The 27,009-nt window shown below is 45.3% G+C and overlaps 1 protein-coding gene across 1 annotated transcript in view; it reads right to left on the bottom strand.

Annotated features, from left to right (window-relative positions):
* Positions 1–18,703: 18,703 nt before the first annotated feature.
* The window catches only part of SLC6A5 (solute carrier family 6 member 5), a 52,213-nt gene continuing 43,907 nt past the window's right edge, over positions 18,704–27,009 (bottom strand). Inside the window, exons 13-15 of the mRNA XM_005891855.2 lie at positions 26,535–26,635; positions 22,228–22,395; positions 18,704–19,742 (exon numbers count right to left, since the gene is read on the bottom strand). Of these exons, the coding sequence (XP_005891917.2) occupies positions 19,587–19,742; positions 22,228–22,395; positions 26,535–26,635 (425 nt within the window). The 3' untranslated portion in view covers positions 18,704–19,586. The remainder of the gene's footprint in view (positions 19,743–22,227; positions 22,396–26,534; positions 26,636–27,009) is intronic.

Consider the following 27,009-nt stretch of genomic DNA (forward strand, 5'->3'; position numbering starts at 1 on the left):
CTCCTCCGCGGCAAGGACGCGGGCGATCGGCGCTGCAGCCTCTGTCACTCGGAGCACTGGAGCTGGAGTCCCGGGACCCGGGGGCCAAAAGGGAGGAGCTGGAGGCGCAGGGCACCCTCCTCCCTGAGCTTCATGCTCTCCAGCCCGGAAGAGCCGGCGGAGCCGCTGCTGCTGTCTCTGCCTTGGCGCCGCGGTGGGGGCTGCCGAAGTTGCCACAGTTCATCTTGGTCGAAACGAAGAACCCCGAGCCCTTGCGGGTGGATTCCCCCCCGCCCCGCGTCCCCGCCTCCGGGGGAACCCCGACCCAGACGGAGTCAACTAGCGTGCTCAGCTCCTCCCTGGAGGACAGTTACTCCGGATTTGCTTAGGTGACTGGTTGGGGAGGGGCGAGGAGGGGGATGATGGCTGAGTTCCGTCTCACCACCTGTACCTCCAGTCTCCTCTCTCCTCTGGGTCCCTCTGGGGACCCGCTTTGGGGGTTCAGGGAGAGGACGCTAAGGCCAGGGAGGGGGCAGAAAAAGTGTCCCTGAGCCCGAGCGAAGCACGGTCGGGAATTGGGGAGTTTTATTTGCAAGCCTTCCGGTTCTGCAGGGCAGATGCTGCCACTTAGGGGAAATTCCTAACCTTTTTTTTTTTTTTCCTTGAGTGAGTTTCTCGATGGTTTTGTCAAAAACCCTACTACTCTCCTTTCACAGTCAGGGTTTGGCCTCTCCCGAAGTTATTCTGGAACCCTCTCCAACACCATTCCTGGAGAGAATGGCTGGACTTTGTTTTAGGAGTGTGAGCAAGAAGACCAATCCTCCTGCTTCTCTGTGACCCCCTTCCAGAACCCAGCCTTCCCTAGAAATATCTCCCAGGTTTATAGCACTTCCTTTCATGAACGTTATTTATAACTAGGTTGCAGAGTCGTGAAATCAGACATGACAGAACCTTTGATTTACACCAAACAAGCCCCACATGATTTAAAACTTGGCTTGCTCACACTGGTCCCCTCTCTCTGAGTCCAGCCCGGCCCTCTGATATGATAGGGATCCCAGAGAAGGGAAACGTCTCTGAACAAAGTCCTCCCTCATTTCCCAGGAAATATTTCCAACGTTCAAGAAAAATCCTCTTCACTAATCCCCTTCTTACTTCCTCCTAAGCCCTTCATCACCATGACCCCAGGAGAAAGTCACCAAAGTAGCAACACAGTTTATTAAGAGAGAATGTTTTTAGCTACACACGCTGCCCTATTTTTCTGGATATTCCGGTATGCAAGCCACTGTCCCACTTGGTCCTTTACACTGTGGTCCCTTAGCAGATAAAAAAGGAAATGAACGAGCAGATAAATTCCAGCGCCTAACACCTAAGGCAGAAGAAGGGAAGCAAAGAAGTGTATTGCCATGCCCGAAGTTGAGCTGAAAGATTAAAAGGTAAACTGATGTCAAGGCTGAACAGATTCTCCATCTCTTCTGGGATTCAGCTCGAGCCCAGAGGGGATCTGTCTGCATTGACTGTCTGTTTTCACTACAGAGGCAAGACTTTCTCCTTCCACCTGGAGCATATTACATTTAAAGCTAAAATTAAAATCACACTCTAGTGGTAAAGAACCTGCCTGCCAATGCAGGAGATGTAAGAGACACGGGTTTTATCCCTGGGTTGGGAAGATCCCCTGGAGAAGTAAATGGCTACCCACTCCAGTATTTTTGCCTGGAGAATTCCCAAGGACAGAGGAGCCTGGCAGGTTACAATCCATAGGGTTACAAAGAATCAGACACTACTTAGCATGCACTTTGTCAGAAGCCACTTAGCATGCACACAGAACATGTTACATTTAAGCTAACTTTAAAACCACACCTCTTGCAGAAAATAGGACTCCTCAAGTTGAGCTGGGCCTTGTGAATGAGGATTTCCCAAAACCACATTGTGTTGTGAGACCCAAGCCCCCTCTCTCCTTTGCAGATTTTAAATACACCTCAGTAGGAGCAGTTTCTGTGGCTTTGAGCTGTTGTTTCAAAGGTGTCTTACTGATCTCAGAAATCCTAGAAGTCACAGTGACCCCAACCAACGGAAAAGGTGGTCTGAGTCAGACCTTTAGAGCTCTCCCTCTCTCTCTCAGAAAGTCTCTGTGTAATTAGTTGGTCCTGTGGGATGGAGCTTTCAGTGTGTTCCATTAAAAAATAAAGCAAGGCATATGTTCTGTCAAAGCTTTGCAGCATCACATCCATTAGCAGAACTAGTGTTACTCTTAACAAGGTCATAAATCTTCCTAGATAACTGAGTACCTCAATCTCCTCCTATAAATGCACTTCTGGATTGGGGATTTGGAGTGTGTAGGCTAAGGTAACCTTTATAGAGCATGCCTAGCAAATTTCTATGGTGGCGATGAAGGGACCACGTGGCTGTGTGTTGGGATATTGCAATGGGACCCATGCTCAGTGGAAGCAGTGATGAGGCTTAGTCTACCCAATACCACACCACAAGCCAACCCTCCCCTTCGGCATGGCCTCCCTCTATGATCTGTCCAAGAACAAGAGGCTTCCTTTGATTATCCCTCTGCCTCTTCTTCCTGACCTCTAAATATTGGGGAGCCTCAGGGAACCCAGAATTCTTGTCTTCGAGCCACAGTTACTACTGTGTTCTCATCCAGCCTCATGGCTTTAACTACTATCTATACATGGATGATTCTCACCTGGTGTATTTCCAGTCCTCACCTCTCCTTCAGACTCAGGGCATACATACTCACTACTCATCAGGTGCCTTAAATGCAATATGGCCACATCATCAAAACTGAAAACATTTGTGTTTCAAAGGACATCATGGGGAGAGAAAAGATAGCCTACAGAACGGAGAACAAATCTGCAAGTCCTATGTCTTATTTGGGCTTCCCACTTATTTGGCACAGTGGTAAAGAACCCACCAACCAGTGCAGGAGATACAGGAGACATGGGTTCAATCCCTGGGTCAGGAAGATCCCCTGGAGTAGGAAATGGAAACCCACTCCAGTATTCTTGCCTGGGAAATCCGATGGCCAGGGGAGCCTGGCAGGTTATAGTCCGGAGCGGCAAACAGTCGGACATGACTGAGCACATACGCACAAGATTCCTGATTTAAACTACTCGCACTTACTAAAAATTATTATACTCAATAGTAAAGACAAATGACCCAATTTTAACATGTGCAAAGGATCTGAATAGACATTTCTCCAAAGAAGAAAAACAAGCAGCCAGGAAACACATGAAAAGATGCTCAGCATCATTAGCCATCTGGGAAATGCAGATCAAAACTACAATGAGATATCACTTCACACCCACGAGGATGGCTAAAACCAAAAAGCCAGATAGTAAATGTTGACAAGGAAGCGGAGAAATTAGAACCTTCATATACTGGTTGGTGAGAATGTAAAATGGTTCTTCAAACAGTCAAACATAAAGTTACCATATGATTCAGCAATTCTACCCCTGGGTACAGACACAAGAACTGCAAACATATGGCCACACACTTAGTTCTACACAAATGTTCACAGCAGCATTACTCGTAATAGCCAAAAAGTAGAAACAGCCCAAATGCCCATCAGCTGATGAATGGACAAGTAAAAGGCAGGATATTTATATAATGGAATATTATTCAGCAATAACAAGAAATGAAGTACTAATACATGCTGCAACAGGGATAAATCTTGAAAATACTATGCTAAGTGAAAAGAGTCAGTCCCAAAGAACCACATGTCATATTATTCCTTTTATGTAAAATGTCCAAATCTATAGAGACAGAAAGTAGATTAGCAGTTGCTTAAGGCGGGGGAAAGCCGAAGGAAAGATTAGCAGGTGCCAGCTAAGGAATGCAGGACTTATTTGGGGGTAATGAAAATGCCCTAAAATTGATTATGATGATTATCATCATAATCATGCTGAAAAACAAATATTCACAATATATTAAAAGCCATTGACTTGTACACTTTGGGTGAAGTGTATAGTATGTGAATTGTATCAGAATCTGCCTTCCAGTGCTGGGGACATGGGCTCCATCCCTGGTCCGGGAACTAAGAGCCCACACGCTGCAGGGCAACTAAACCCAAGCACCACAACTAAGACCCAACAAAGCCAAATAAATACATATTTTTAAAAAGCTATTTTGTAAAACTTCTTTAGTGATCATTAAAAAATTGCAATGTGTTCCAAGTGAGGACTTTTAACTCCCCCTCACTCCCAAACTGTGTTCCCTGGTGGCTCAGATGGTAAAGAATCCGCCTGCAATGCAGGAGACTGGGATTCGATCCCTGGGTTGGGAAGATCCCCTGGAGAAGGTAATGGCAACCCACTCCAGTATTCTTGCCTGGAGAATTTCATGGATGGAGGAGCCTGGCGGGCTACAGTCCATGGGGTCACAAAGAATCAGACATGACTGAGCAACTAACACACACACACCTCTCAAACTCCCTGCTTGCTGCCTTCTAAGGAGATGGCACCAATCTTCATCAGGCATTCCAACCAAATAACCCAGGGTCACCCTTGACTTCCCTTCTCTTGCATTCACGCTAAGTCGCTTCAATTGTGTCTCTTTGCAACCCCATGGACTGTAGCCCGCCAGGCTCCTCTGTCCATGGGATTCTCCAGGCAAGAATACTGGAGCGGGTTGCCATGCTTTCCTCCAGGGGATCTTCCTGATCCAGAGATTTAACCCTCTTCTCTTATACCTCCTGCATTTGCAGGTGGGTTCTTTACCTCTAGAGCCACCTGGGAAACCCCTGCTTTCCCTTAGACATAAAGAAAAATCCCAAACAACCGCACCTCACCACCCCTCACTCCTCCTGCCTCCATCCAATCCATGACTTCCCCTTTCCTTGGCTATTGCCCTCGACTTCCAATTGTTCTCTCTACCTCCTCTCTTGCCCCTTATAATTCAGCCATCCCTTAGCAGGCATAGTCGGCTTTTCAAGACATGAATCAGATCACATTCCCTTGCTCAAAAGTTCCCTTGCTCTTTTCTATCATAATTTGAATAAATCCAAACATCTCACAAGGCCTCTGCCCAGCTTCCCAGCTCTCTCCCCCTGACCTCCTTGCTCACCCCAGAATCTTGCTATTCCTTAAACATTCCAAGTTCACACCCTCCTTCCTCATGGTCTCTGCACTTGCTGCCCCCTCTGCCTGGAACATCCTTTCCATAAATTTTAGTGTGGTTCACTTTTCATATGACTTCAGCCTCTGTTCAAGTGTCAACTCCTTGGGGAGACCCTGCCTACAGAAGCTTCTCACGTCATGCCCATGGCTCTCTGTCTCCTAACCCTGCATAATTTTTTTATAGTGCTTATTACTATCTGAAATATCGATTGATTTGTTGACATTTATTCTGTCTCCCCCCGCAGAGAATGCCACAAGAGTAGGCTTTTTGTCTTTCTTGTTCACCACTGTGTCTCTCCACCTAGGACAGACCTGGCATATTTTAGGAGCTCAATAAACTTTTGTTGGATGAATCAATGGATGTTGTCCCAGTAAGCAGCACGGAGAACTGACACTTCTCATTGGCCATCACCAAGGCAACAGACTGCCTTGTCCCACTGGCCCCCAGAGCTGCTCCACGGCTGACTCTGCAGGACAGTGAATTTCACAGAGGAAGAAAGAGGAAGACTCCTTCTTAGCGTCCAAGGCTGAGAAACTCTCCATCTCATTTAGTGCCCTCCAGTCCCTCACCCCAGGGCACTCTCCTGTGTCCAAACAGCCTTCCAACTACCTTCACATTTAGGGACTCATGACACATTTCCTGATAAAACTGAAGAGAATGGAGGATAGTTATGGATTGGCTTGTGCCCCCCACCCCACCCCACCCCTACAAAAAAAACACATGCTAAAGCCTAACTCCCAGTGCTTATGAATGTGACCTTTTTTGGAAATTGAGTCTTTGCTGATATAATCAGGTGAAGATGAGGTCATTAGTGGGTCCTCATTCCTTGTGACTGATGTCCTTGTAAGAGGGGGAAAATGCCACGTGAAGACAGAGACATAACAAATGTAAGCATGTGACAGGCAGACACTGAAGTGCTCTAAGCCATAGAATGCCTGGGGCCACCAGAAGCCAGAAGAAGCAGAGACGGATCCTCTCCTGGAGGCTCCAGGAGAGCCTGGCCCTGCCAACACCTTGACTTCAGAGTCTAACCTCCAGAACTGTGAGAGACTAAATATCTGTTGTTTGAAGCCTTCAGGTTTACAGCGCTTTGTTAACAGCCCTAGGAAACTAACCCAAGTGCCAATCATGTGGCAGAGTCCAGAGAAGTGCGAAAACTCCCAAGTGTCCTTCACCAACCCAGCAAGAGTCAGACTCTCTTGAACTATGCATGCCTGGACCTGGGTGGGTATTTTCATTTCCTGAAATCCACATGCAATTGCAAAGAGGGGATGAATGAATATATCCATGCATGGGCCTCTGTTTCTATGTGAATATAAGAATTCTACACACAACACACACACAAAATATGCATTCTCTACTCCAGTCACTACCATCAGTTTCAATGACATCCAGATAAGAGAGACCCGTGTCTTGTGAAGTTAACTACTGTCCTTCTGTCTTGCAGCTTCAAACACTTTTTAGGACAAAGTGAGGTGTCAATCTGAAGGAAGACAGAAAAATCTATACGTAGACATCATAGACAAAATTGTTCCATAATTTTTTGGATGAAATCCTCCTAATCCATAGCATCAATGATCTTAGATGAGTTTTGAGTTTCTGATGATAAGAACCAAGGTGTTCACATATCCAGGTTAAGTGTTACATAAGCACATGTTGGCCATTCCTATAGATCAGGGGAAAGCAGAAACCCATTCTCAAGCAGGGGCTAGACACGGGCCTCACCTCAACCCCCACCAGAATGATAATGGCTCATTTTTCAAGTATAACGAGGTATGGGTTACCACACTAAGTGCTTTCTATGGATTAATTCCTCAAAGGAACCCAGTGAAGTATGTGGGATTATTACACTTAGTTTACAAATATGAAAACTGAGCAATTTGTCAAATGAGTGCCTGAGTCAAGTTTCAAACCCAGGCGGCTGGACTGCAGAATCTGTATACTTAACTGTTAAGCTGGATTTCCCTGGTGGCTCAGTGGTAAAGAATCTGCCTGCCAAGCAGGAGAAATGGGTTTGATCCCGGGGTTGAGAAGATCCCCTGGAGAAGGAAATGGCAACCCACTCCAGTTCTTATCTGGGAAATCCCAGGGACAAAGAAGCCTAGAGGGCTACAGTCCATGAGGTCACAAAAGAATCAGACACAGCTGAGCAACTGAACAACTGCTAAGCTACACCACTTTCCCTAGGATAAAGCCTATGGATTCAGTCTCCTTGTTGAGGTCTTGTGGGAAACCAGTACATAGCAACCCTATTTCCTTCATGAGTTCTGACCAACTGAGAAATAAATGAGTTAGCAAGAGGCCAAGCATCATCTTTATCAACATGACAGTGTTGGGAGAGCATAGCCTCCCACGAAAGCCAAAATGGACTGGCCATCTTCCCTGCCTCCAGCCTGGATCCTGGCGCAGCCATCTGCTCCCACCGATCGGGGTGGAGAAAGTGAAAGAGGACTCACTGAGAAATGAGGACCGATGGCTGTCTGCCTCGTCTGTGAAAAGTGGAGCGAGCAGGGAGTACAGGAAAGGTCCAGGAGTATCCAAGGAAAATCCCTCACATGGAAACCAAAAGGGTGGGGGGAAAACGACCCCCTTGAAACTCTCTCAAACTTCCCTCCATAAAGGCTCCTTCAATTGTCCTGTGGCCCTGGGCTGCCCACAAAGTGCTCACCCAGCCTTGTTTTCCAGGCCTCAAAGTGATCCTTTATTCCTGGTAGAAGAGCCCTGTGTGCAACACTCCTACCATCGCTCCACAGAAAAAGGAGGAGGAAGGGGTCCTTTTGTACTTACGCTGAGTTAGGGAGGATGGCGCATCCTTGAGCGGGTCTGGTGACCCAAAGCCATGACCATCTCCTGGAGGAAATTCAGGCCATGCGATGGCATAACGGGACAGGTATTCTTGAACAGGGATAGCCTGCTCTAGTTACCTTAGGCAACAACCTTTCACATGAGTTCTTCAGACTGGATCTCCTCATCTACATGAAACAAAAATGCTCATTCCCCCTGCTTTTAGACCACTTTCCAGAGTCACAGGCCTCAAAAGTTCTCCTCAGCAACCAAGTATCGTTAACTCTGCCACATCTCCCAGTGGTTCCCTGGGTCTCCTTCCAGCCATCCTAGTTCATTTTACAACCTGTATCAGTAAGGATTCTGTCTGCCTTCACATAACAGGAAAAACTCCCAGATGATACCTTATATAAGACTTAAGACCCTCTCAGGTTAAAAAATACACATTCCAGAGTTGAGTGAGGTTTAATTTAGTGGCTTTATGAAGTCCACAGGGAGCCGGGCTCTTCTCAGATTTCTGTTTCATCCTTCCTAAAACATTGTTTTTGTCCTCACAGTTCAACACGGCTGCTGGTACTCCAGCCATTTATTCCACATTCCAGAAAGCAAACATAAAAGAGAATGAAGAGAAGGGGCCTAGGAGCCCCACGTGCCACTTCCACTTAAACTTGGGTGGAATCTAGTTGCCTGGTCACTCCCTGTGTTTCTTCTAGCTATTGTAGCATAAACAACCACAGAGTTTCAGTAGCACCCAACACTAAGCATGCTGTCACACGCATCTACAGGCTGGTGAGGATTCAGCTCACCCAGCCTCACTCAGGCATGGCTGCTTCAAGCTACAGGGGCTGGGTTGACCCTACTTCTCACAGCGGGTCTGTGTGCCAGCTGAACGACTCTGTCCCACATGCCTCTCATCTTCCTTGAACCACTGGGCTAGCAGGACCTGTTCTTCTCATGGCAGGAAGAGGTTCAAATGAAGACAGGGAAATAGGTCAGGTCTTCTAGAGTCTAGATTCAAAACGGATGCACTATCACTTCTGCTTACATGCTAATAAAGTCAAGGATGAGTATAATCTGCCCGCGATGAAGACATAGCCCGGGTGTGATTTGGGACAGGGTAAAAAAGTGGAACCAATAGGCAGTCTATCTTATCTACCATTCCTGAAAACTAGGGAATGTCACATTTTGGTCAGATGACAACAAGCCTAGCTAAAGTCAGAAACGTTCTTCTTTAAGAACAGGAAATCAGAGAAGTTCAGTCACCACACTCCCTTACACGGTACCAACTTTGCAAAATATCAATACCGGTCTGGTACAAGTTCCTCATACTTTTTACCCTCACCCCAAAACACAGGGTGTGTAGAAGCACTCATAAGAATGCAGGAAAAGAGAGCCAGCACGTTGAGACTGCCACGAGCCTACACTTGGCTGTGCTCTCCCCTTTGCAGCAGAGATTTTTTTCGGTATGGCTTATCTCAAAACCCACAGTCAAGAAGGATCAAATTCATACACCCTTGGAAGGTCGTGCCCAGGGTTCTCGTGCGCACCTCTCCCCAGCACCAGCGTGGAATGGACATGGCAAACAGTCCAGAGGCAAGTGGTGTAAATGAGCACCTCTCGTAAGTAGCCACAGAGCCCCTGAGCCTCCCTTCCTGAGAGGAGACAGCAGAGGAACCGAGCAGTGGAAGAAGAACACCCCGGCTGCCCCGAGAGCCCCGAGTCCCAGCTCTAGGCCCCGCCGGTCCCAGCGCCCCCTCGGGACTCAGCCTTTGCCAAGATCCAGAAGCTAACATGGCAGTATCTGGCAGGGCAAGAGTCTCCAGGACCGCGCTCCAGCCTCCATCCCCACTGACTGGTGTCATCGCCATGCTGATTGCTCAAATTTTTAAACATAAACCCCGATGGCCCCAGTCACATGGGTCAGAAAGGAGAGTGCCTGCTACTGTTGGGTATATTCCTAGATTTACAACCTAGTGGTGCACTATTCCTTCTAACACTTTGAAAAGTTTGGTTTCTTGCACAATCAAACCAGTGTTCTTGCCCCACCTCTCTCCCCAGTTCCATCCATCCTTGACACGGCGACCAGGCCAATATTCCGAATGCACAGCTCTGACTCTAACAGCCAATATCCAACAGCTATCTTAGGTGTTAAATTCTCACATACAAATTTTAGCTGAATGTGCATCGTAATTATGTGACATGGGTATAACTGTTCCAATTGCACCAGAAATTGAGAAAACCGAGACTGTGGTAATAAGACAAAGAGCTGGCGCTCGAACCCAGGACAGTGCTTTGTCTCTGGCATCATAGCTGCCTTTGCCAGGAAATCTCTCTCCATGATCAATAACCTTCCTTGGTAGCTTCTGAACTCTTCATGTTGCCATTGAAAGCACCTGACTGTCAAGTCCTAAACTCCTTCTTCAGCCTTAGTCCTTACTTCCCACAAGCATTTCTGACACTTTCCACCTTCTCCCCCCATTTTTATTGACATGATCTGTCTTATCCCCATACCATCACTCACTTGGTCTTGTCTACCTCCAAAGCTCATCCTAACAAAACAAAGCAGGACCCTCTGCTTCTTGTCCCACCATATCCTCTGCCTGCCTTTAGCCTATGGAGAAACTTTAGCTAAAGAATAAGTTTAGTCAGAGAAGTGAGAAGATGCAGAAACAAAGGTAAACAGTCAAAGGAGACCAAATAATAATAGTTTAATCATTAAGCAAAGTCAAGGGCCTTTAGTTCCTTCTCAAGGGCTATAGATAATATTCTGAGCTATCTCCTGTGAGCTGTCTTATAGATACTGAAACCCCCATCAGGTGGAGAAGTTAACTACACGATAACCAAACTATAGCCATGACATAAGCTGCCACAATTCCAAGAATTGGTCTCGAGGATATGGGAACAAATTGACCCTGGAACTGAAGATGAACTATGCAATCAAGAGGATGCTGGTCAGACCACTAATGACCAATTTCAAGATGACCGTCAAGAGTGACTATGCTATTTCTGCATGTAGTCCCCTTCCTCAGCCTATAAAAGCTCTAGCCCATGGATTGTCATTGGAGAGGAGTTGGCCTTCAGACAGGTATCCACCCCCCAGCCAGTTGCCAGCATCCAGAATAAAGCAAATTTTCCTTTCCATCAACCTGGCCTCTTTATTGGCATCTGAGTGGCAAGCAGCCAGACCCCGCTTTTGGTTACGCTGATATTTTTCTCATGGTCAAAACTCTCCCCATGTCCCTGTTTCCTGAAATCCGGCCTAATCTGCTCAGACAGAAGGCATTTATTCTTCCACATCCCCTCCGTGTGTTCTTGTCCTATACCCTGTGGTTATTCCCACTGGGTATTACAGCAACATGAATATATCACACTGAGTGACCTGGAGGCACAATCCAACTCTTACTCGCGTTTTTCTTACACGTAACACTGAGCTTTGTTCCTCGTAGAGAACCAACACTCAATATTTGCTCACTTGATTAAAAATGTATTTATTGAGTATCTACTATGTGTCACAAACTATTAGGTACTGGAAAGATATCAATGTCTTAACAATATTAAGACATTGAGTAGAGTGTAAAAATAAATATATGAGTGAATGGATTAATAGATCATCAAAGTGTGATTCTGTTTCAATGCAATCCATATTATATTCCAGATATTATTTTCTCCTCATCCTAAGGCATCTGGAGAAGCTTCCTGGAAAGAGGAACAGGGTCAGGTTAAATCACTTACAATATGAAAATTCTCATAGAATTACAGACTGCATTAAAGGAAAGAAAAGAGTGACCCAAACCACACACAGTCTCAGTTTAATGCAGTAGGATATGTAAATCCAATTTTTGTCAAGTTGAGCTATTTTAAAGGCACTGGAGGTGTTCTCTATTTAAGACTCCTATGGTCAATTTGTTTCAGACAGTGACTACCCACCCTACATGTATCGCCTCAAAAACCCAGTTCCCACAAAACAGACTATCAGAGAAGAATCTATGCATCTGAGATGCTGGAATAAATGACCTTGGACCTCCACACAACCGTGAGATTCTGAATCTGTAGTTCCAGGAGACACATCTGGGGAGACTAAGGAAGGAGACAGGAACAAAAGCAGAGAACAATCAAACCGGCAGGAGTGAGATCAGCAGGAAAACAGCCACAAAGTCATGGGGGAATCGTTGCCAAACAGATGAAACAAGATGAAAGATTGGATGCAGGAAGCAAGGGGAGGCAGGGGAGGTATCAGAGTGAACACCATTAGCTCATTTCGAATAGATCCGTGTACCCTTGTTAACAGCCCAGAGAAGATCAACCTGCTATAGATACATGAGCACTAAGCCTCCCATATTTCATCACCATCCCCACTTAGGGAAAGACTAAAGAGTTATATACACACACCCATATATAAAACAGATAACCAACAAGGACCCATTATATAGCACAGGGAACTATATTCAATTATTTTGTAATAAACTATAATGGAAAATGCTTGTTGAGGCTGTCAAGGTGGCCAGGCTCACCAGGCCTGGACAATAACTTTGAGGAGCCACAGGGCAGGAAAGGCATGGGCCAGAGCTCTGCCAGTGGAAGGCCAGGTGGGCAGGAGATTGACCCCAGGGCAGCCAGCAGCAGCAGTGAAAATTCTGTAAGAGATGGAAATACCAGACCACCTTACCTGTTTCCTGAGAAACCTATATGCAGGATCAGAAGCAAAAATTAGAACTGAACATAGAACAATGGACTGGTTCAAAATTGGGAAAAGAGTACAACAAGGCTGCTTATTATCACTCTGCTTATCTAACTTATAAGTAGAGTACATCGTGTGAAATGCCAGGCTGGATGACTCACTAGCTGGAATCAAGATTGCTGGGAGAAATGTCAATAACCTCAGATATGCAGATGACACCACTCTAATGGTAGAAAGCAAAGAGGAATAAAGAGCCTCTTGATGAGGATGAAAGAGGAGAATGAAAAAGCTGGATTAAAACTCAATATTCAAAAACCAAGATCATGGCATCCAGCCCCATCACTTCATGGCAAATAGGTATGGGAAAAGTGGAAACGGTGACAGATTTTATTTTCTTGGGCTCCAAAATCACCACAGACAGTGACTGCAGCCATGAAATTAAAGGACACTTGCTCTGTGGAAGAAAAGCTATGACACACCTAGATGGCACATTAAAAAGTAGAGACATCACTTTGCCAACAAAGGTCTGTTTAGTCAATGCTATGCTTTTTCCAGTAGTCATGTACTGATGTGAGAGTTGGACAATCAAGAAGGCTGAGTGCCAAAGCATTGATTCTTTCAAATTGTGATGCTGGATAAGACTCTTGAGAGTCCCTTGGACTGCAAGGAGATCAAACCAGTCAATCCTGATTATTCATTGGAAGGACTGATGCTGAAGCTCCAATACTCTGGCCACCTGATGTGAATTGCCAACTCATTGGAAAAGTCCCTGATGTTGGGAGAAATTGAGGGCAAGAGGAGAAGGGGGTGACAGAGGATGAGATGGTTGGATGACATCACTGACTCAGTGGACATGAGCTTGAGCAAACTCAGGAAGATGGTGAAGGACTGGGGAAGCCTGGTGTGCTGCAGTTCATGGGGTTACAAAGAGTCAGACACGATTTAATGACTGAACAACAATAATAAAGGAAAATAATCTGAAAAAGAATATAGATACACACACACACACACACAACTGAATCATTTTGCTGTAAACATGAAACTAACACAGTATTGTAAATCAACTATACTCCAATAAAAATTAGGGACTTTCCTGGTGGCCCAGTGGTTAAGAATCTGCCTTGCAATGCAGGAGATACAGGTTTGACCCTTGGTTGGGGAACTAAGATCCCACGTGCCTCATGCCAACTAAGCCTGCATGCCACAGCCAGAGAAGCACACACACTGCAACTAGAGAGAGGCTGACGGCCGCAACGCGCACTCAGCGGTCAGAATTTTTTAACAAATAAATAATATTGGGGCATATAAACACAATGGAGCCTTCCCAAGTGAAAGCTCATGGTGTCTAAGCTCTACTTTGAAACACTCCACAGGAATAGTTTCAATTCAGAGTGGGGAGAGGGATACATTAAAAAAAAAAAAAAAAGGGACATGAGTTGGTTAATGGTTGAAACTGAGTGATGTGGACATGAGAGACAATATTCTACACCCACTGCTTTTATAGAGGCTTGAGAATTTTCCCCCCAAAACTAAAACACAGCTGAGCAAAGGGATCTCAGGAAGGAAACCAAGGATGATGAGCCGGCACCAAATTCTGATGCCATGGAGAGTTCTTCTTTCAAGATGAGGTCTTCATTGAGTTTGTTGTTTGCTGCTCGGTCTGCGTGCTGAAGTGCAGGGTTACAGACAAGCCTGAGTGGCTGTGTGGCAGTCTCATTATCACAGGATGGACCCCGATGCTCTTGGCTTGCAGTTTACAGCATCAGCTTCCAAGAGCATCTCTTTTCCCACTAAGAGTGGTGTGGCTTACCCCCATAGCCAGCCCGAAATGGCAGCTGAAGTTGGAGGTAGAGCATGTTTGGGTTCATTGAGGAAGACAGGGTCAAGCTTCTGGATTAACAGGATCCGACAGGAATGCACAGCTGCCAGTCTCTACACACGATCCCAGAGCTCAGGGCCCCTCTTTGCCCGGGGTGGGGGCAGGGGGCGGGGAACATGGGGGCTCCACACACTTAAAGGAGAGGAATGACATGTATTGATCTGCTTGTGTGCTGGTTTAATATGTGTAGTCTTTTTACTTAGCTCTGTGTTCCATGAGCCCCGGGACTGTTTCATTTTTTATTCAGCGTAGCCTGGGGTCTAACTCAGTGGAGGAGCGACGTAAATGTTTGAGGAATTGAAATAAAGTTGAATTGAAGACTGACAAAGTGGTCATTAAAATATACCCAAGGATTTAACTTGCTCAGTCCTTCTGTTCAGATTCACTCAGATCCTCTCTCCCTCCCTCTCTCGCCTTTCCCAGAAGGGGTGATTAATAATTCAGCAAACAATAGTGTATTCTGATGGCTCCGAATATAACAATTTAATTGATATTTGTTTCTGCAGCAGTGCAATATCTCATTTTCCCAGGAGGGCAGTTTTCCATTTCTGTTCCAGGTTTCTCCCAACAAAACAGATCAATCCTGGGAATACCTGAAGGCCATTTGTTACGAAAGAAAGAATGTGGGAGCGGGTTTGAAAAAGACACAATTCTGTAGCAATTAGATTTTTAAACACTGACATTTATTTAGGGGTTTGTCAATTCATACATTATTCGGATAAATTCTAATTTATATCAGTATATAATAGGCAAATATATAATACCATAAATTGCATTTGTACACATAAATACAAAATTTGAGGTAGGGCCTCAAGAATAATGACTTCTTAAATGAATAATGCACAGTATATAATATGTACTCTATAAGATATATATATATATATGATGCATCATTTATAATGTAATATATTTTCTTCATGTACAGTTAATGAAAAAATATAAGGACCTGATTAGGGAACATATCTTTATTCATAGGCGACAGGACAACATAAGAGGCCTGCATTAAGGACAATAGCCAAGTACGCAGTTAAAGAATAAACCTACCCCATGATAGGTCCATATAAAGTGCAAAAAAAAGACCCAAAAAATGAGACACAAAACAGTTCCTAGTCAGTTACTAAGTATCATCCTAACAATAAAATACACCTATAAGGCAAATGGTTACCTGAAGATGTATTTAAGCCATGGCAGGCAAATCAAGCCACTGCTCCCTCTTGAGGGTGATGAATACCCAATCTGAGAACACTTTCTCTTTGGCTGCAGGCTGCTCAGAGGTGACCAAAGCAGAGACCACAATTCAAAATCACTTGGGCTTTCTGTACAGTTGAAGCAAAATCCAGGAACGATAGCTTTACTTTTGCAAATCCTCAGACCACTTTGCAGAGAAATCACCATTAAGATTCGATCATCCAAATGTGTGCTCCCAGCCTGGAGGTTTCCTACACAATACCCAAGAGGAAACAGAGGTGACACTCATTCGCTGGCCTTGGTCTGTTTTCTCTGCAAGAGGACCTACCACCCAGCCTGCAGAAGTGTGTCATAGACCCAAATCCAAGTAGCAGCAGCAGGATCTTGCCATCACACTTACATGAAGCAATAGTTATTGTGCAAGTCTCTGGTGAAAAGAATGATGACCAATGGCCAAGGGAACAAAGAGAAAAGAAAAAAATTTTAGTTTTAGGCATGGGAAAACCATGCTGACAGGTCAAGTGTATCAGAAGCACGAGGCACATAGAGATAACAGAATTAGAACTTAAAGGAAAACTCAACTCCAGTGCAACCTTAGCAAAGACAACCCAAGTCTTATCCATTTCCAGGTCATTGTGGTCAATGTCCTTTTAAAGTGCCGCTCACTGAAATACAAGTTGACTCCATTTCTGACCTATTAAAGACACAGTGGAAATTTCAAAGACGTTGAGGTCATCGAGATTTTGCATTGACCACAGATTTCATGCAATAAATAAATATGAGAGAGAAAGAGAAGAGAGACCAGACTGGACACATTTGTACATGACAAACACACAGCCTTAAGGAGATTAAAAGTTACTAATACACAAGACAAATAAATGCATAAGAAGTCACAACACCAATTGTTAAGACATACACATATTTTTCTCCTTTAAGGATATTACAGGGTTACTGTTTTTAACATATGGCTTTTTTTTTTTTTTTGGAATGGGTTTCTGGCATTTGTTGGTATTAGGAAACAATTTCACAAGTAGAAAACACCCCACCATTCTGCACAGTGAGCCAAAACAAGCCTTTCCTCAGCAACTCAGTTTTTGCCTCCATTTGAAGGGGAACTCTCAAGTGGCGCTTTATGACAATGCTGTTCATTTCATTTGTATTCATTCATTTTTTTCCATCCGCTTGACAGTGCATTTCAATAGCATGGAAACATCCACCTGGTCATATGCATTTCAGCGTCCCAGCCAAGTCCAGGGGAGGTACTGCAGGAGCAGACTGGCCATGAGCGGAGACAACTCAGATACCGAACTCGGCTCTGGCAAGGAAAGCCTCGAAAGTTAAACACGACTGTAGAAAGAGACAAAACTAAACTCACAAGGTAACCATTCCCAGGTAAGCTTAGAACCTTCCACCTTTAAGGACACTGTACATGAAACTTGGACACGGTAGGAAAACAGTTAAAAACACAGATAGACACACACAAAAAAACCCAATTACTCAGGGAACAGCCCCTGGGTCTTAACTGGACAGATTGTAATGAATTTGTCCTGCCCCAAGTACAAAACGCACTAGTTAATGAGGCTGTCCGCATTGTCACAATGAATCGAACTTGCGGTGTGTACAAAACAAATCTGGCAGCATCCATGAGTTTACCTCACCCCCTCTTCAATCACAACAGCAATAATTAACAGAAATTGGGTTGGCATCCAGCATCCGACTCAAACTTTAGCCAAGAGGCAAGAGAGGAAAGCCAGAAACCACGCATCCTTTTGCAAACCCATCGTTCCCACGGGAGGATGCTAATTGAGTTCAGTGATTTTCTTCAATGTTCAAATTGGAAAGGCTGCAGATCCTTTCCAAACCAAAGCTAGTCCTCCCTTCCTCTCCCACCCCGTCGGATACCAAGGGGAGAGGCTAATTTTCGGTACCACCGTGCAGGATCTGCTAGAGCCCTCGGGACTTCTTTTCAATATGGCTTTCTCAAGGAAACCAATGTTAACGCTGGACAGGTCGCTATGGAAACACTGGGACAGGAAGGTCACGGCTCAGTTTCCTAAAGCTAAGTCTAAGGGAAGCTTAGGGTTTAGTCTCTGTGATGGATTCCAGTAAGTTCTAGCTTTGGGAGGTAAGTAAGCAGAAAAAGGGAACAGGAGGAGGAAGAACAAACACGCCTTGAAAACAGAAGTGATGAAAAACCTAGAGTTCGAAACCCATCTGCATTTCCTTTTTTGAAAGTTTCCACAGACTACTCTTCAAAACCTGAAGTTCACATGGCAAATGACAATGATATCTGCCCCAGAAAAGAAAGAGCTCAGTAAGATGAGCTGAGTTTTTTTTTTCTTTAACAAATGAAATTATTTTTTAAAAAGTATTACTTTAAGGTCTGTTGTTGGGTTTCGTTACTGTTGAAAAGATGAAAATGTCACATCAATATACAAGATTTGAACTGAAAACTTTGCCTGAGACCCTGTAATATGAAGACAAACAAATAAGAAAATGATTGCAATGGTCTCCCCTAAGGAAACAATTTAAAGTTTAGATATTATTACTAGAAGGGGGGGAAAAAAAGACTATACTACACTATACTCACCATCTCTACAGTGATTCATAAGATATTTATAAGGACAGAAAACACCATTACAAGTACACACTATATGAACACTTACCACATTTTTAAAATCTCATATATGCATGTTCAGGATACAAGAAGATAATAGAGGCTACAGCTTCACCAATCTCTGTAGACATATGATCCGCTCTCATTAGAGTCTGATTATGAGTACTGTGAATTGGGAACTCTTCAAATGGTATCAGCTAAGTGTAGTCTTAAAATCAATAGCTCTAATTGGCTCACTTGCTACTTACCTAACCTGCATGTATCAGAAACTTCTGTACCTGCAGTGACCTAAAAAGTGCAGTGAGTATTATGGTTGCTTTCTCTTCAACTCTCTACTTCTTTGATTCAATGGCTACAATTGGCATTGACTGTGCGTGAAAAAGTGAAGAGTAAAAACTGAGATATTATCTGTCTTTCGAGAGTTTGTGTCTGATATATATAACACATAGACAGAACCAGGGCAAGTCTCAGTTTCCCAGAGGCTGAGAGACAAAGTAACTACAGCTCGTAGAAAGACATCTGGAAGAGAAGACGTACGGGACGGTGCCACTGGACCATGGTGCTCGACTTATGGAGAAACCAGAAGGGCACTCGGGTATGAACGTATGATATCGGGCACAAATAATATGAAGCAGAGGTAGAGGAAAGGACCCAAAGAATTCACAACCATGGTCATTAAAAAAAAAACCAACTGAGGGAATAGAGCCGACTCGTCATTGAGGTTCTCAGCTTGCAGAGAGAAAGCATGTGAGTCCTCGGCGTACGTGAGATAGTTGGTCCAAATGATGGAAACAGAGCCCCAGTTAATGGAAATGGGAACTTCATCACCTTGGCGGTGTCTGAATCCACCAGCCTCTTCTTACTTGCAAACATTTTCTGACCACTGCCAACCCTCCAAAGACACCCTGTCCTGAACTTTGTGGGTCTGAACGAAACCACGACATGGCTCAGATGAGTGCAAACCAACCGTCTGGTTATCCTGCATCAGCCTGACTGGCCCCACCGGTGACAATCACAGGGGATGCTTCTCTACTGACCAACTCACAAACACCTACGTGTGACTTCACTGGGAGGCGCTCCCCTCGTGGATTTGAGCCTGTGAGGTAAACCCCACTGGAAGCTGACAGCGTGGACACGGGCAAACCAAGCTCCGTCCAGCTCTTGGCTGCAGCATGCAACACTATGTCCTACTTTTCTAAGTCATCGCTCTCATGCACGGGTATGAACCGAGACGTGGGGAGAAGGAAGACAAAAAATGGGAAAACAGCTGGGGAAAGCATCCAGGAAAGGCAGAGAGGAGAAAGACAATCAAGTCTGGGCCATCCCATGCCATCAGACTAGCACTGGGTGCCTAGTTCCAGATCCTTCACTGGCAGTTTGAGTCCCAGCGAAGAGGTCCCCAAGGGGTCGATCATGTTCTTGTAACGCTCCCCACGGTGCTGAGCTAAGAAGGGACCCCAGTCCGGCTGCGGCGAGCACACCAACTTCAGCCTCTGCAAAGAAGCCAAAGACACACAGAGTCACAGAAGCAAAGCACCCTTTTCCCCAGACACCACTCACCCACCCGCAAACTGCATGTGACCACATTTGCCAGAACACCTCCTGGAACCAAGAGGTCCTCAACCAGGCAGTTAGGAAGACCAGCCCCATTAATGAACAAGGCCAGGAATGCGTTACAGAGGAAACTTAGTTTAGTTCACCTGAAATTATTCACATTACCCTGCAAGCAATATTACAGTTGCTCAGGGTTTGCTGTGCACAAGATTAATAGAAGATAAAGAACCCAGATTCTAATTATACATTTTTTCCCTCCAAATGGAGAGGATCCACAAGCTGCTCTCTCTACTGCCAAACACAGTCTGCAAAGGACATGTACTCAATTACTTTGTTCTAGTCTCAACAGTGAGTTGTTACATCAAAATAATTGGATTTTATTTAGCATATTTCCCAAAAGTATATAAATGGCCAGGAAAAAAAAAAACCTCAACCCCAAAGATACACTGCCAAGAGTGAGCAAAGATTTTAATTATCTGTTGACAAAAATATACACTTCTGACTTGGTTCAAAAGTGTGGGTTCTTGCAGGCGAGCTAAAAACAATGGGAATGTCTCTTATCCTTCAACTGACGTTTCAGGTAAAACATAATTTGACCGGAACATTTTCTAGAATAAGGAAAAAGAAGGCAGATTTCTGACTACATCAGAGGGAACAATGATGTGTTTATTACCTATTAAAAAGAAGCTGCTTCTTATAGCTGTTAGTTTAATCTCCCCCGTAATCATCAGTTTGCAACCTTTGTGTCCCAAATTAACCATAATAAATTTATATTGCCAACTCATCAATTTAGAGGATTTCAGCCTAAGACAAGAGTAGCAGAGGCTAACACAGCTTCTGTTCAGAAGGAAGGAGGTTACTGGGTCAGGGAGTGGGCGTCCGTCTAAGGCTAGAGCAAGCCATCCTTGGCGGGGAGGGGACTGTGTCAATGCACCTTAAGGAGACAACAGGCAGAATTGCCTGAGGATGGAACCTGGACCACTGCTTCAGTAAGAAGACTCCTGCATCTCTCTGCCAACTCTGCCTCCATCTTTAGTCCAAGAAAAACAAAGCCTACCTCCTCATCACCTGCCCATTCATGTAGCCCATTCACTCATGTGCTCTCTTCCCATCTGCTGTTCCCCTTCTGAACCCATGTGAGATGCTCCAGGGCGCTCTCTTCCTCAATCTGGCTGATGGAGAGCAAGCCCCACGCAGCTGTTCCTCACTACCCGCATCTGCACATGTGTTTCTTCACCTCGTTCTCATCCAGTGCCTCTCAGGCTTGAATTCGCATCAGAATCACCTGGGGGCTTGTTAAACTATGGCCACCAGAGTCCCACATCCCCAAGATTCTGGTTCAGCGAAGCAAAGTTGGAGCCTGATTATTTGCATTTCCAGGAAGCTCCCAGGCTTCCCTGGTAGCTCAGATGGTAAAGAATCTGCCTGCAACATGGGAGACCTGAGTTCAATCCCTGGGACGGGAAGATCGGCTGAAGAAGGGAATGGCAACCCACTCCTGTAATCTTGCATGGAGAATTCCACGGACAGAGGAGCCTACATACAGTCCATGGCGTCACAAAGAGTCAGACGTGACTGAGGGACTAACACCTGCACTTCTACTTTCAAGCCCCCAGGTGGTGCTGGTCCTTGGGCCAGGCCCTGAGTAGCACCGATCTGGTCCGAACCAGCAGCCCGCTGGACCTCCAAGACAAGGCAGCACTGATCGCTTCCTAGCACGTCTGAGCACTTGATTTCTCGGAATAACAAAAGCCTGACCACACTTCACCGGTGGCTCAGCAAGTGGCTGTCCCCTTACCATCCTCTCTGGAGTGAGGTAGGGAGTTTTTTGCATGAGGAATGGGAAATGAGTCCAGCAAGGGACTAAGTAAGATAGGCATCACCTCATACCAGCCGTGCCCCGGACCTTTCATTACGTTCTACGGGGATGTTACATTCTGCGTGACACGTTAATCAGCTTGGATCCCTCGGCTAAGCCTAGTGATTTTAAATGTAACTGGTAATAGGTGTTTGGAGGGGGAGGTGCCTCCGACAGACAGAAACATCAGGAAAGGGGCGATCTACTGTGTGGTTAACAACCAAACACTGGGATTTAAACTCTGGGTGAGGGGAGAGGAGGAGGGAGCTCACGGAGAGAGAAGACAACCTGATCACTTATTCTTCGGAGCCGTCACTGCTCTGCAGAAGAACACAATAACAGCTCGGCCTGCAGATTGGCGGAGCCCCTCCATTCGAGGAATAACACATAATAAAAACAGGTTTAATAGAAATGATAGCAACTGTAACCACTTAATCACCCAGTCTCCCGCTAGAGTAAGTTTACCAAATCTTCTGTTTTGTTTTGTTTTGTTTTTTTTAAAGCACAGAGCTCTCAGAGCTTCTCCCCTGGGAGGGAACGGCAGGCGTAGGAGCTGATACAATTACCTCAATAAATCTGCCAGGAGCCAGATGCATTTTTATCACAAACATAATCGGGATCCAGATAACGGAGCAGGCAAGCATGAGCCATCCGAGCACCATGGACCAGTTAGGGTAGCGGTAAGAGCCATAGGTCATGGGCTCCCACTGGTAGAAGCTGAAGCAAAGGATAAACTGGGAAGCAAAGAGAAACGCACATGTTACGGTGGGGATGTGAGTAAGCCCTCAACAGTCACGTGTCAGACCCCTGCCATGAGCTGACTGCTATTATCTCATTTTCCCCCCGTGATGATCCTGTAAAGGAAGTATTATTACTACATTTTCCAAGCAAAAGAACTGGATTTCAGAGATGAACTGACACGCACTGAGGTGCTGAAGCTGTACTTGCCATCACAAGTACAAAAATTAAAAATTCAGCGATGCATGTGGGTGTCTATACACTCAGAGGGGCTGAGAGGATGAATTTAAAGGATGTACACCAGGGTGACTGAGGGGTGGACGTGGGAGAGGGGATGGTGAGTGTTTTCAAGGAGCTGTCTCTGCTTTCTATAACTGATAATCAAGCCTGAGTTATAAGGGGAAAATCCACTAGGTTAATGTGAAAAACTAATTGAATCTACTCTGCTTTCACCTTGAATGGGGAAAGGGCCATCTCCAGGAGCTGCCTCTACAGCTGGCTAAGTGGTCCGCGAGCAGTGGCTGAGCAGGAAGTTTGGTGCTATAATCAGCGGTGGGACAAAGAGGGGCGGCCCCACCCCCCTAAAATGACATAAGGTGGATGGGCCTTGCCACCAAACAGCGAGCTGGGGACGGGCTAATCTCAGCTCTACCACTAACTAGCCGAGGGACCCCTGTGTCTCAGACTTCTCTGCTATAAAACAGATCCATTTTACACAGGGTGGACAACACAGCGGTTTTCTGGAAACAGTCTGCTATTTACTCAGGGGACCCCTCTCCCTTTTTTGTTGTTGGTTTTTTCAAAAAATGTTTGTTTATCTGGCTGAGCTGGGTCCTAGCTGTGTCTCGTGAGATCTTTAGTTGCAGCAAGTGAACTCTGAGTTGCAGCATATGGGATCTAGTTCCCAGGCCAGGGATCAAACCCCGGCCCCCTTCATTGGGAGCATGGAGTCTTAGCCACTGGACCACCAGGGAAGGACCGCCCCCTCCACTTTTAAGAGAGGTCATGATGCATTTTCAGCCCTTGATGCCCCCTCACCACTCACTTTGGCAGACAACAGTGATGAGAAACCTCTGAAAACTTGGTTAGAGCAGCTGCAAAGGAACAGATATGTTGGGAAAACGAGACACCAGGAAACACAGAAGAGGGGTCCTCATGGCTGTGTTGGGGGAGGGAGCACTGCTCTCAGGAAATGGAGTGCTCCCCTGTTTTCAACCCACCTTCGGCAGCCTCCGCCTAGAACAATGCACCCGCCTACTTCCTCACTCCTCCTCACCTCTCTTGTTCTATCTTAAGCAGTAAAAGAATTGCCTGAAAATGATTGAGGGGAATTACGTCAGGAAAGATAATACATGGAAGTATTCTGGAAAAGTGGGAAGCATTATACAAATGTAAGGCATCTTTATGATTGCTGCAAAGCCCGGGCTGCCGGGGCAAGTGATTATTCCAATGCAATAGTAATTCAATATATGGATTCAAAGCAGCAAGAGCCTGAAGACAATGGTTGAAGATACTGCTCCTATAAGAGATATATCTACTCTAGGCCCCCTTTAGAACATTTGCCCCTAGAGTTATAAGCTTTATTAACAAGTCTGTTGGAAATAGGGCTTAATGTAATTATGGTAAGTTGCTCCATTTCATTTACTATATAAATAGCAATACCTCTGCTTATGTGTGCCTAAGTCAGTAACATGTTCTGCCTATGTATACAATAATTGCATGCAGAATATTTATAGCTCTATAAATTCATGAAGGCACATATAAAAATGATCAATTTTTATTTCAGGGGTTTTGAAGTCATTGAAACCCATAATCTCAGCTCAGTCTAGTCTCCTACAAGATAACCATATTACGGAAGGGCAAATGGCCAAAGAGGAAGCGTTAGGCTTGCTCCTCTGATACCATTTCCTGTTACACAGGTATCAGATCAAATTTATCTGTGTAAACTTGTTCTTGCCATCGATTTCACCCTGCCAAATCAGCTTTGATAAAACCCTGCTCTCAGATGAACCTGGCCATGAGAAAGGATAATTTAGCCATGGAGCCAGGTCCACCTGACATTCAGCTGATGGCAGCAGAAGGTGATGCCAATGATGGAACTGACCACTTCTTCTTGTCTCTAGCTCCCAAACACAGAAGGAGGATTTGGCGGAAAATATTTTCTGGGACCTTGCCACAGGCTTCTGTGGAGAGTTTTATAATGGAAACTGAGTAAAGCACAGCCCAGTTGAGACACTTTCTCAAAAAACACAGCCAGTCCCCATTATCCCTTTTCTCTGAAATTCTGCTCCTAAAGATTGGGATGATTGTAATCCAGAATTGGCCAAACTCCACTTGGAGATGAAACCAACTAGGCTTTCAGAAATATATTACAAGTGTGTTAGACAGGTATTATCTTGAAGCCTAGATAGCCTTGGATTCGATTCTTATTCTGCCCCCTGCAAGCTCTGTGGCCTCAGGCAAGCTCCTCAGTCTCTCCAAGCCTCAGCACAGGCATCTGTAAAGTGAGGAAAGAATCACCCAGCAAGCAGGGAGGTCGGGAGCTTAAAAGACAATGTTCCTAAAGAGGCTGCCTGATGCTAGAGCCCCACAAGTCCTCGTGTTGATTATCACTATGTGATACGTTTCTGCAGACTAGAGTAAGGTTCTTTGAAGCTTAATCTGTTCTAAGACAGGAAGCAAAGGTCGAAAGAATCTGGGACAGATTCTAACTTTGATTTCACCCAAGAATAAAACGTGTGTAGTAGTAACAGGAGGATCTGGCGAAGCTCAGCAGAGATCGGGAAAACAGCAGAGGCGGACCCAGCAGAGGGGGAGGGGGGCGGGGGCGGGGGCGTCTCCTGTTTTCCTCGGTAGATGGCTAAAACGTCGGTCCTGAATTCAAGAAACTGAAAAATCTATCTTAATCCTTTTCAACTCTCATGTCCCCGGTCTGGTGGGACTTCTCAGACAAACTGCAGCCTCTGATAGGTGATATCAGATACAGATGTGCACACAGATGTGGCTTCTAAATAATGTCTCCTGTCAATGCCGAGGGAGGGAAATACTGAATGTTTTTTCTGTCTAAACTTCTTTTTCCGAAAGAAATGGAGATGTTTTGATTAAAACTCACTTTGTGCCAGTTTTGGGGGTGTTTTTTTGTTTTTTGGGGGGTTTTTTGGTGTTTTTTTTAAGGAAAATATCTGTTTTCTTTACTGTTTAGCTGTCATGTTCCTTTAAAGAAGCTGTTACGGAGCAGCGAAACAAGGGTCTTAATCTGGTTTCTAGTGCCACCTTCTGGGATCAGCAGGAACTTCAGCCAGCTTCCTGCAGCCTTTGACCACAAGCCAGGGAGGAAGAAAGACAATGTCTCTTGTCAATTACTGTGCTTAGAGAGTGGATGGAGGCAAAGCCAGAAGCTAAGCCACAATAAAGGAGCAGGTGACAGGATGTGCATGTGAGTCCCTATGCAGATTTACTGGTATAGGAAGGGCTCTGATCTTTAAGAAGATGAATGTCAGATGATCTTAAAATGTCATCATCACACTTGAGGATGATAAGATAATCCTCAAAAGCAATAAAAATGAACAATAAAAGTCTAACTTCTGCTATACATATTAGATGTATAGTGGCTGTGTTGAGCAGTGTTTAAAAGTTCTAGAGACAGACTGCCTGGGTTGAAACCTAGGCTGTTATTACAATTCATAATTCTACAATCCTAGGCAAGTCGCATAAGCTCTGGGTAACAGCTTCCTCCTCTGTAAAATGGAGATAATTATACTACTAACCCCACAGAACTCCTGTAGGGGAGAGATGAGATGGTACGTAAAAAACACTGTGCACAAAGAGTGGACCGTGGTTAGCATGCGGGAACTGTGATCACACGAGGCAGACTGATACAGTGGGAAATGTTCCCGAGGGATGCTCCAAACCAAGCATGAGTCCTAGCTCTGCCCTCCACCCTCCATCAGCCTTGCACCTTTGGGCAGAGTGCTTCACCTCTTTGAGTTTCAGTTCCCTCAGCTGAAAGACAGGAATAATATCCATCCTACCAGCTCCCCAGGCTCATCTGTATGTAGGCACACGTCTTGTTCAACATGAAGCATCACATATGCATGCAAGGGGCTGCTGGCACGATATAGCATGCAGTCCTTACAGTTAAAATGGTCGGAGTCACAAAGGCCCAGCAGACTTTCCAGAAAATGTTTGGCTGGAATCCAATCATCATCTCGATGTCTTCACAGAACCTTTGCAAGCCTGCAAAGAGATAAACAGAGATGGACCATGAGGTGCAGTGGCAGGGGGTGAGATGGGGCAGGGGACTGCAGGAGCGCCCCTCACTCGCGTGTCATTGGCTGGGATGGCCCCCTCTTGCTGTCAACATGACCCCTATTATGTAGGAAACCATCAGACAAGTGACTCACTGCTGGGAAGATGAAGGCAAATGGAATGTTTAAATAGATGGCAAACACTCTCTGCAGTGAAGTTCAACGTGAGATGTCACCCCACGGGGCCAGTTAGGAAGCTCCATCCCAGCCTAACCCAGGCATCTCCACGCTGCCACAATCTGACACAGTCACCTGTGTGGCTGTTTTCGCAGGTGGGTTCATGGGTTCAGCAACCAAGTCTGG

This window comes from Bos mutus, chromosome 29, assembly GCF_027580195.1.
Source record: "Bos mutus isolate GX-2022 chromosome 29, NWIPB_WYAK_1.1, whole genome shotgun sequence".
NCBI classification, from domain to species: Eukaryota; Metazoa; Chordata; class Mammalia; order Artiodactyla; family Bovidae; genus Bos; species Bos mutus.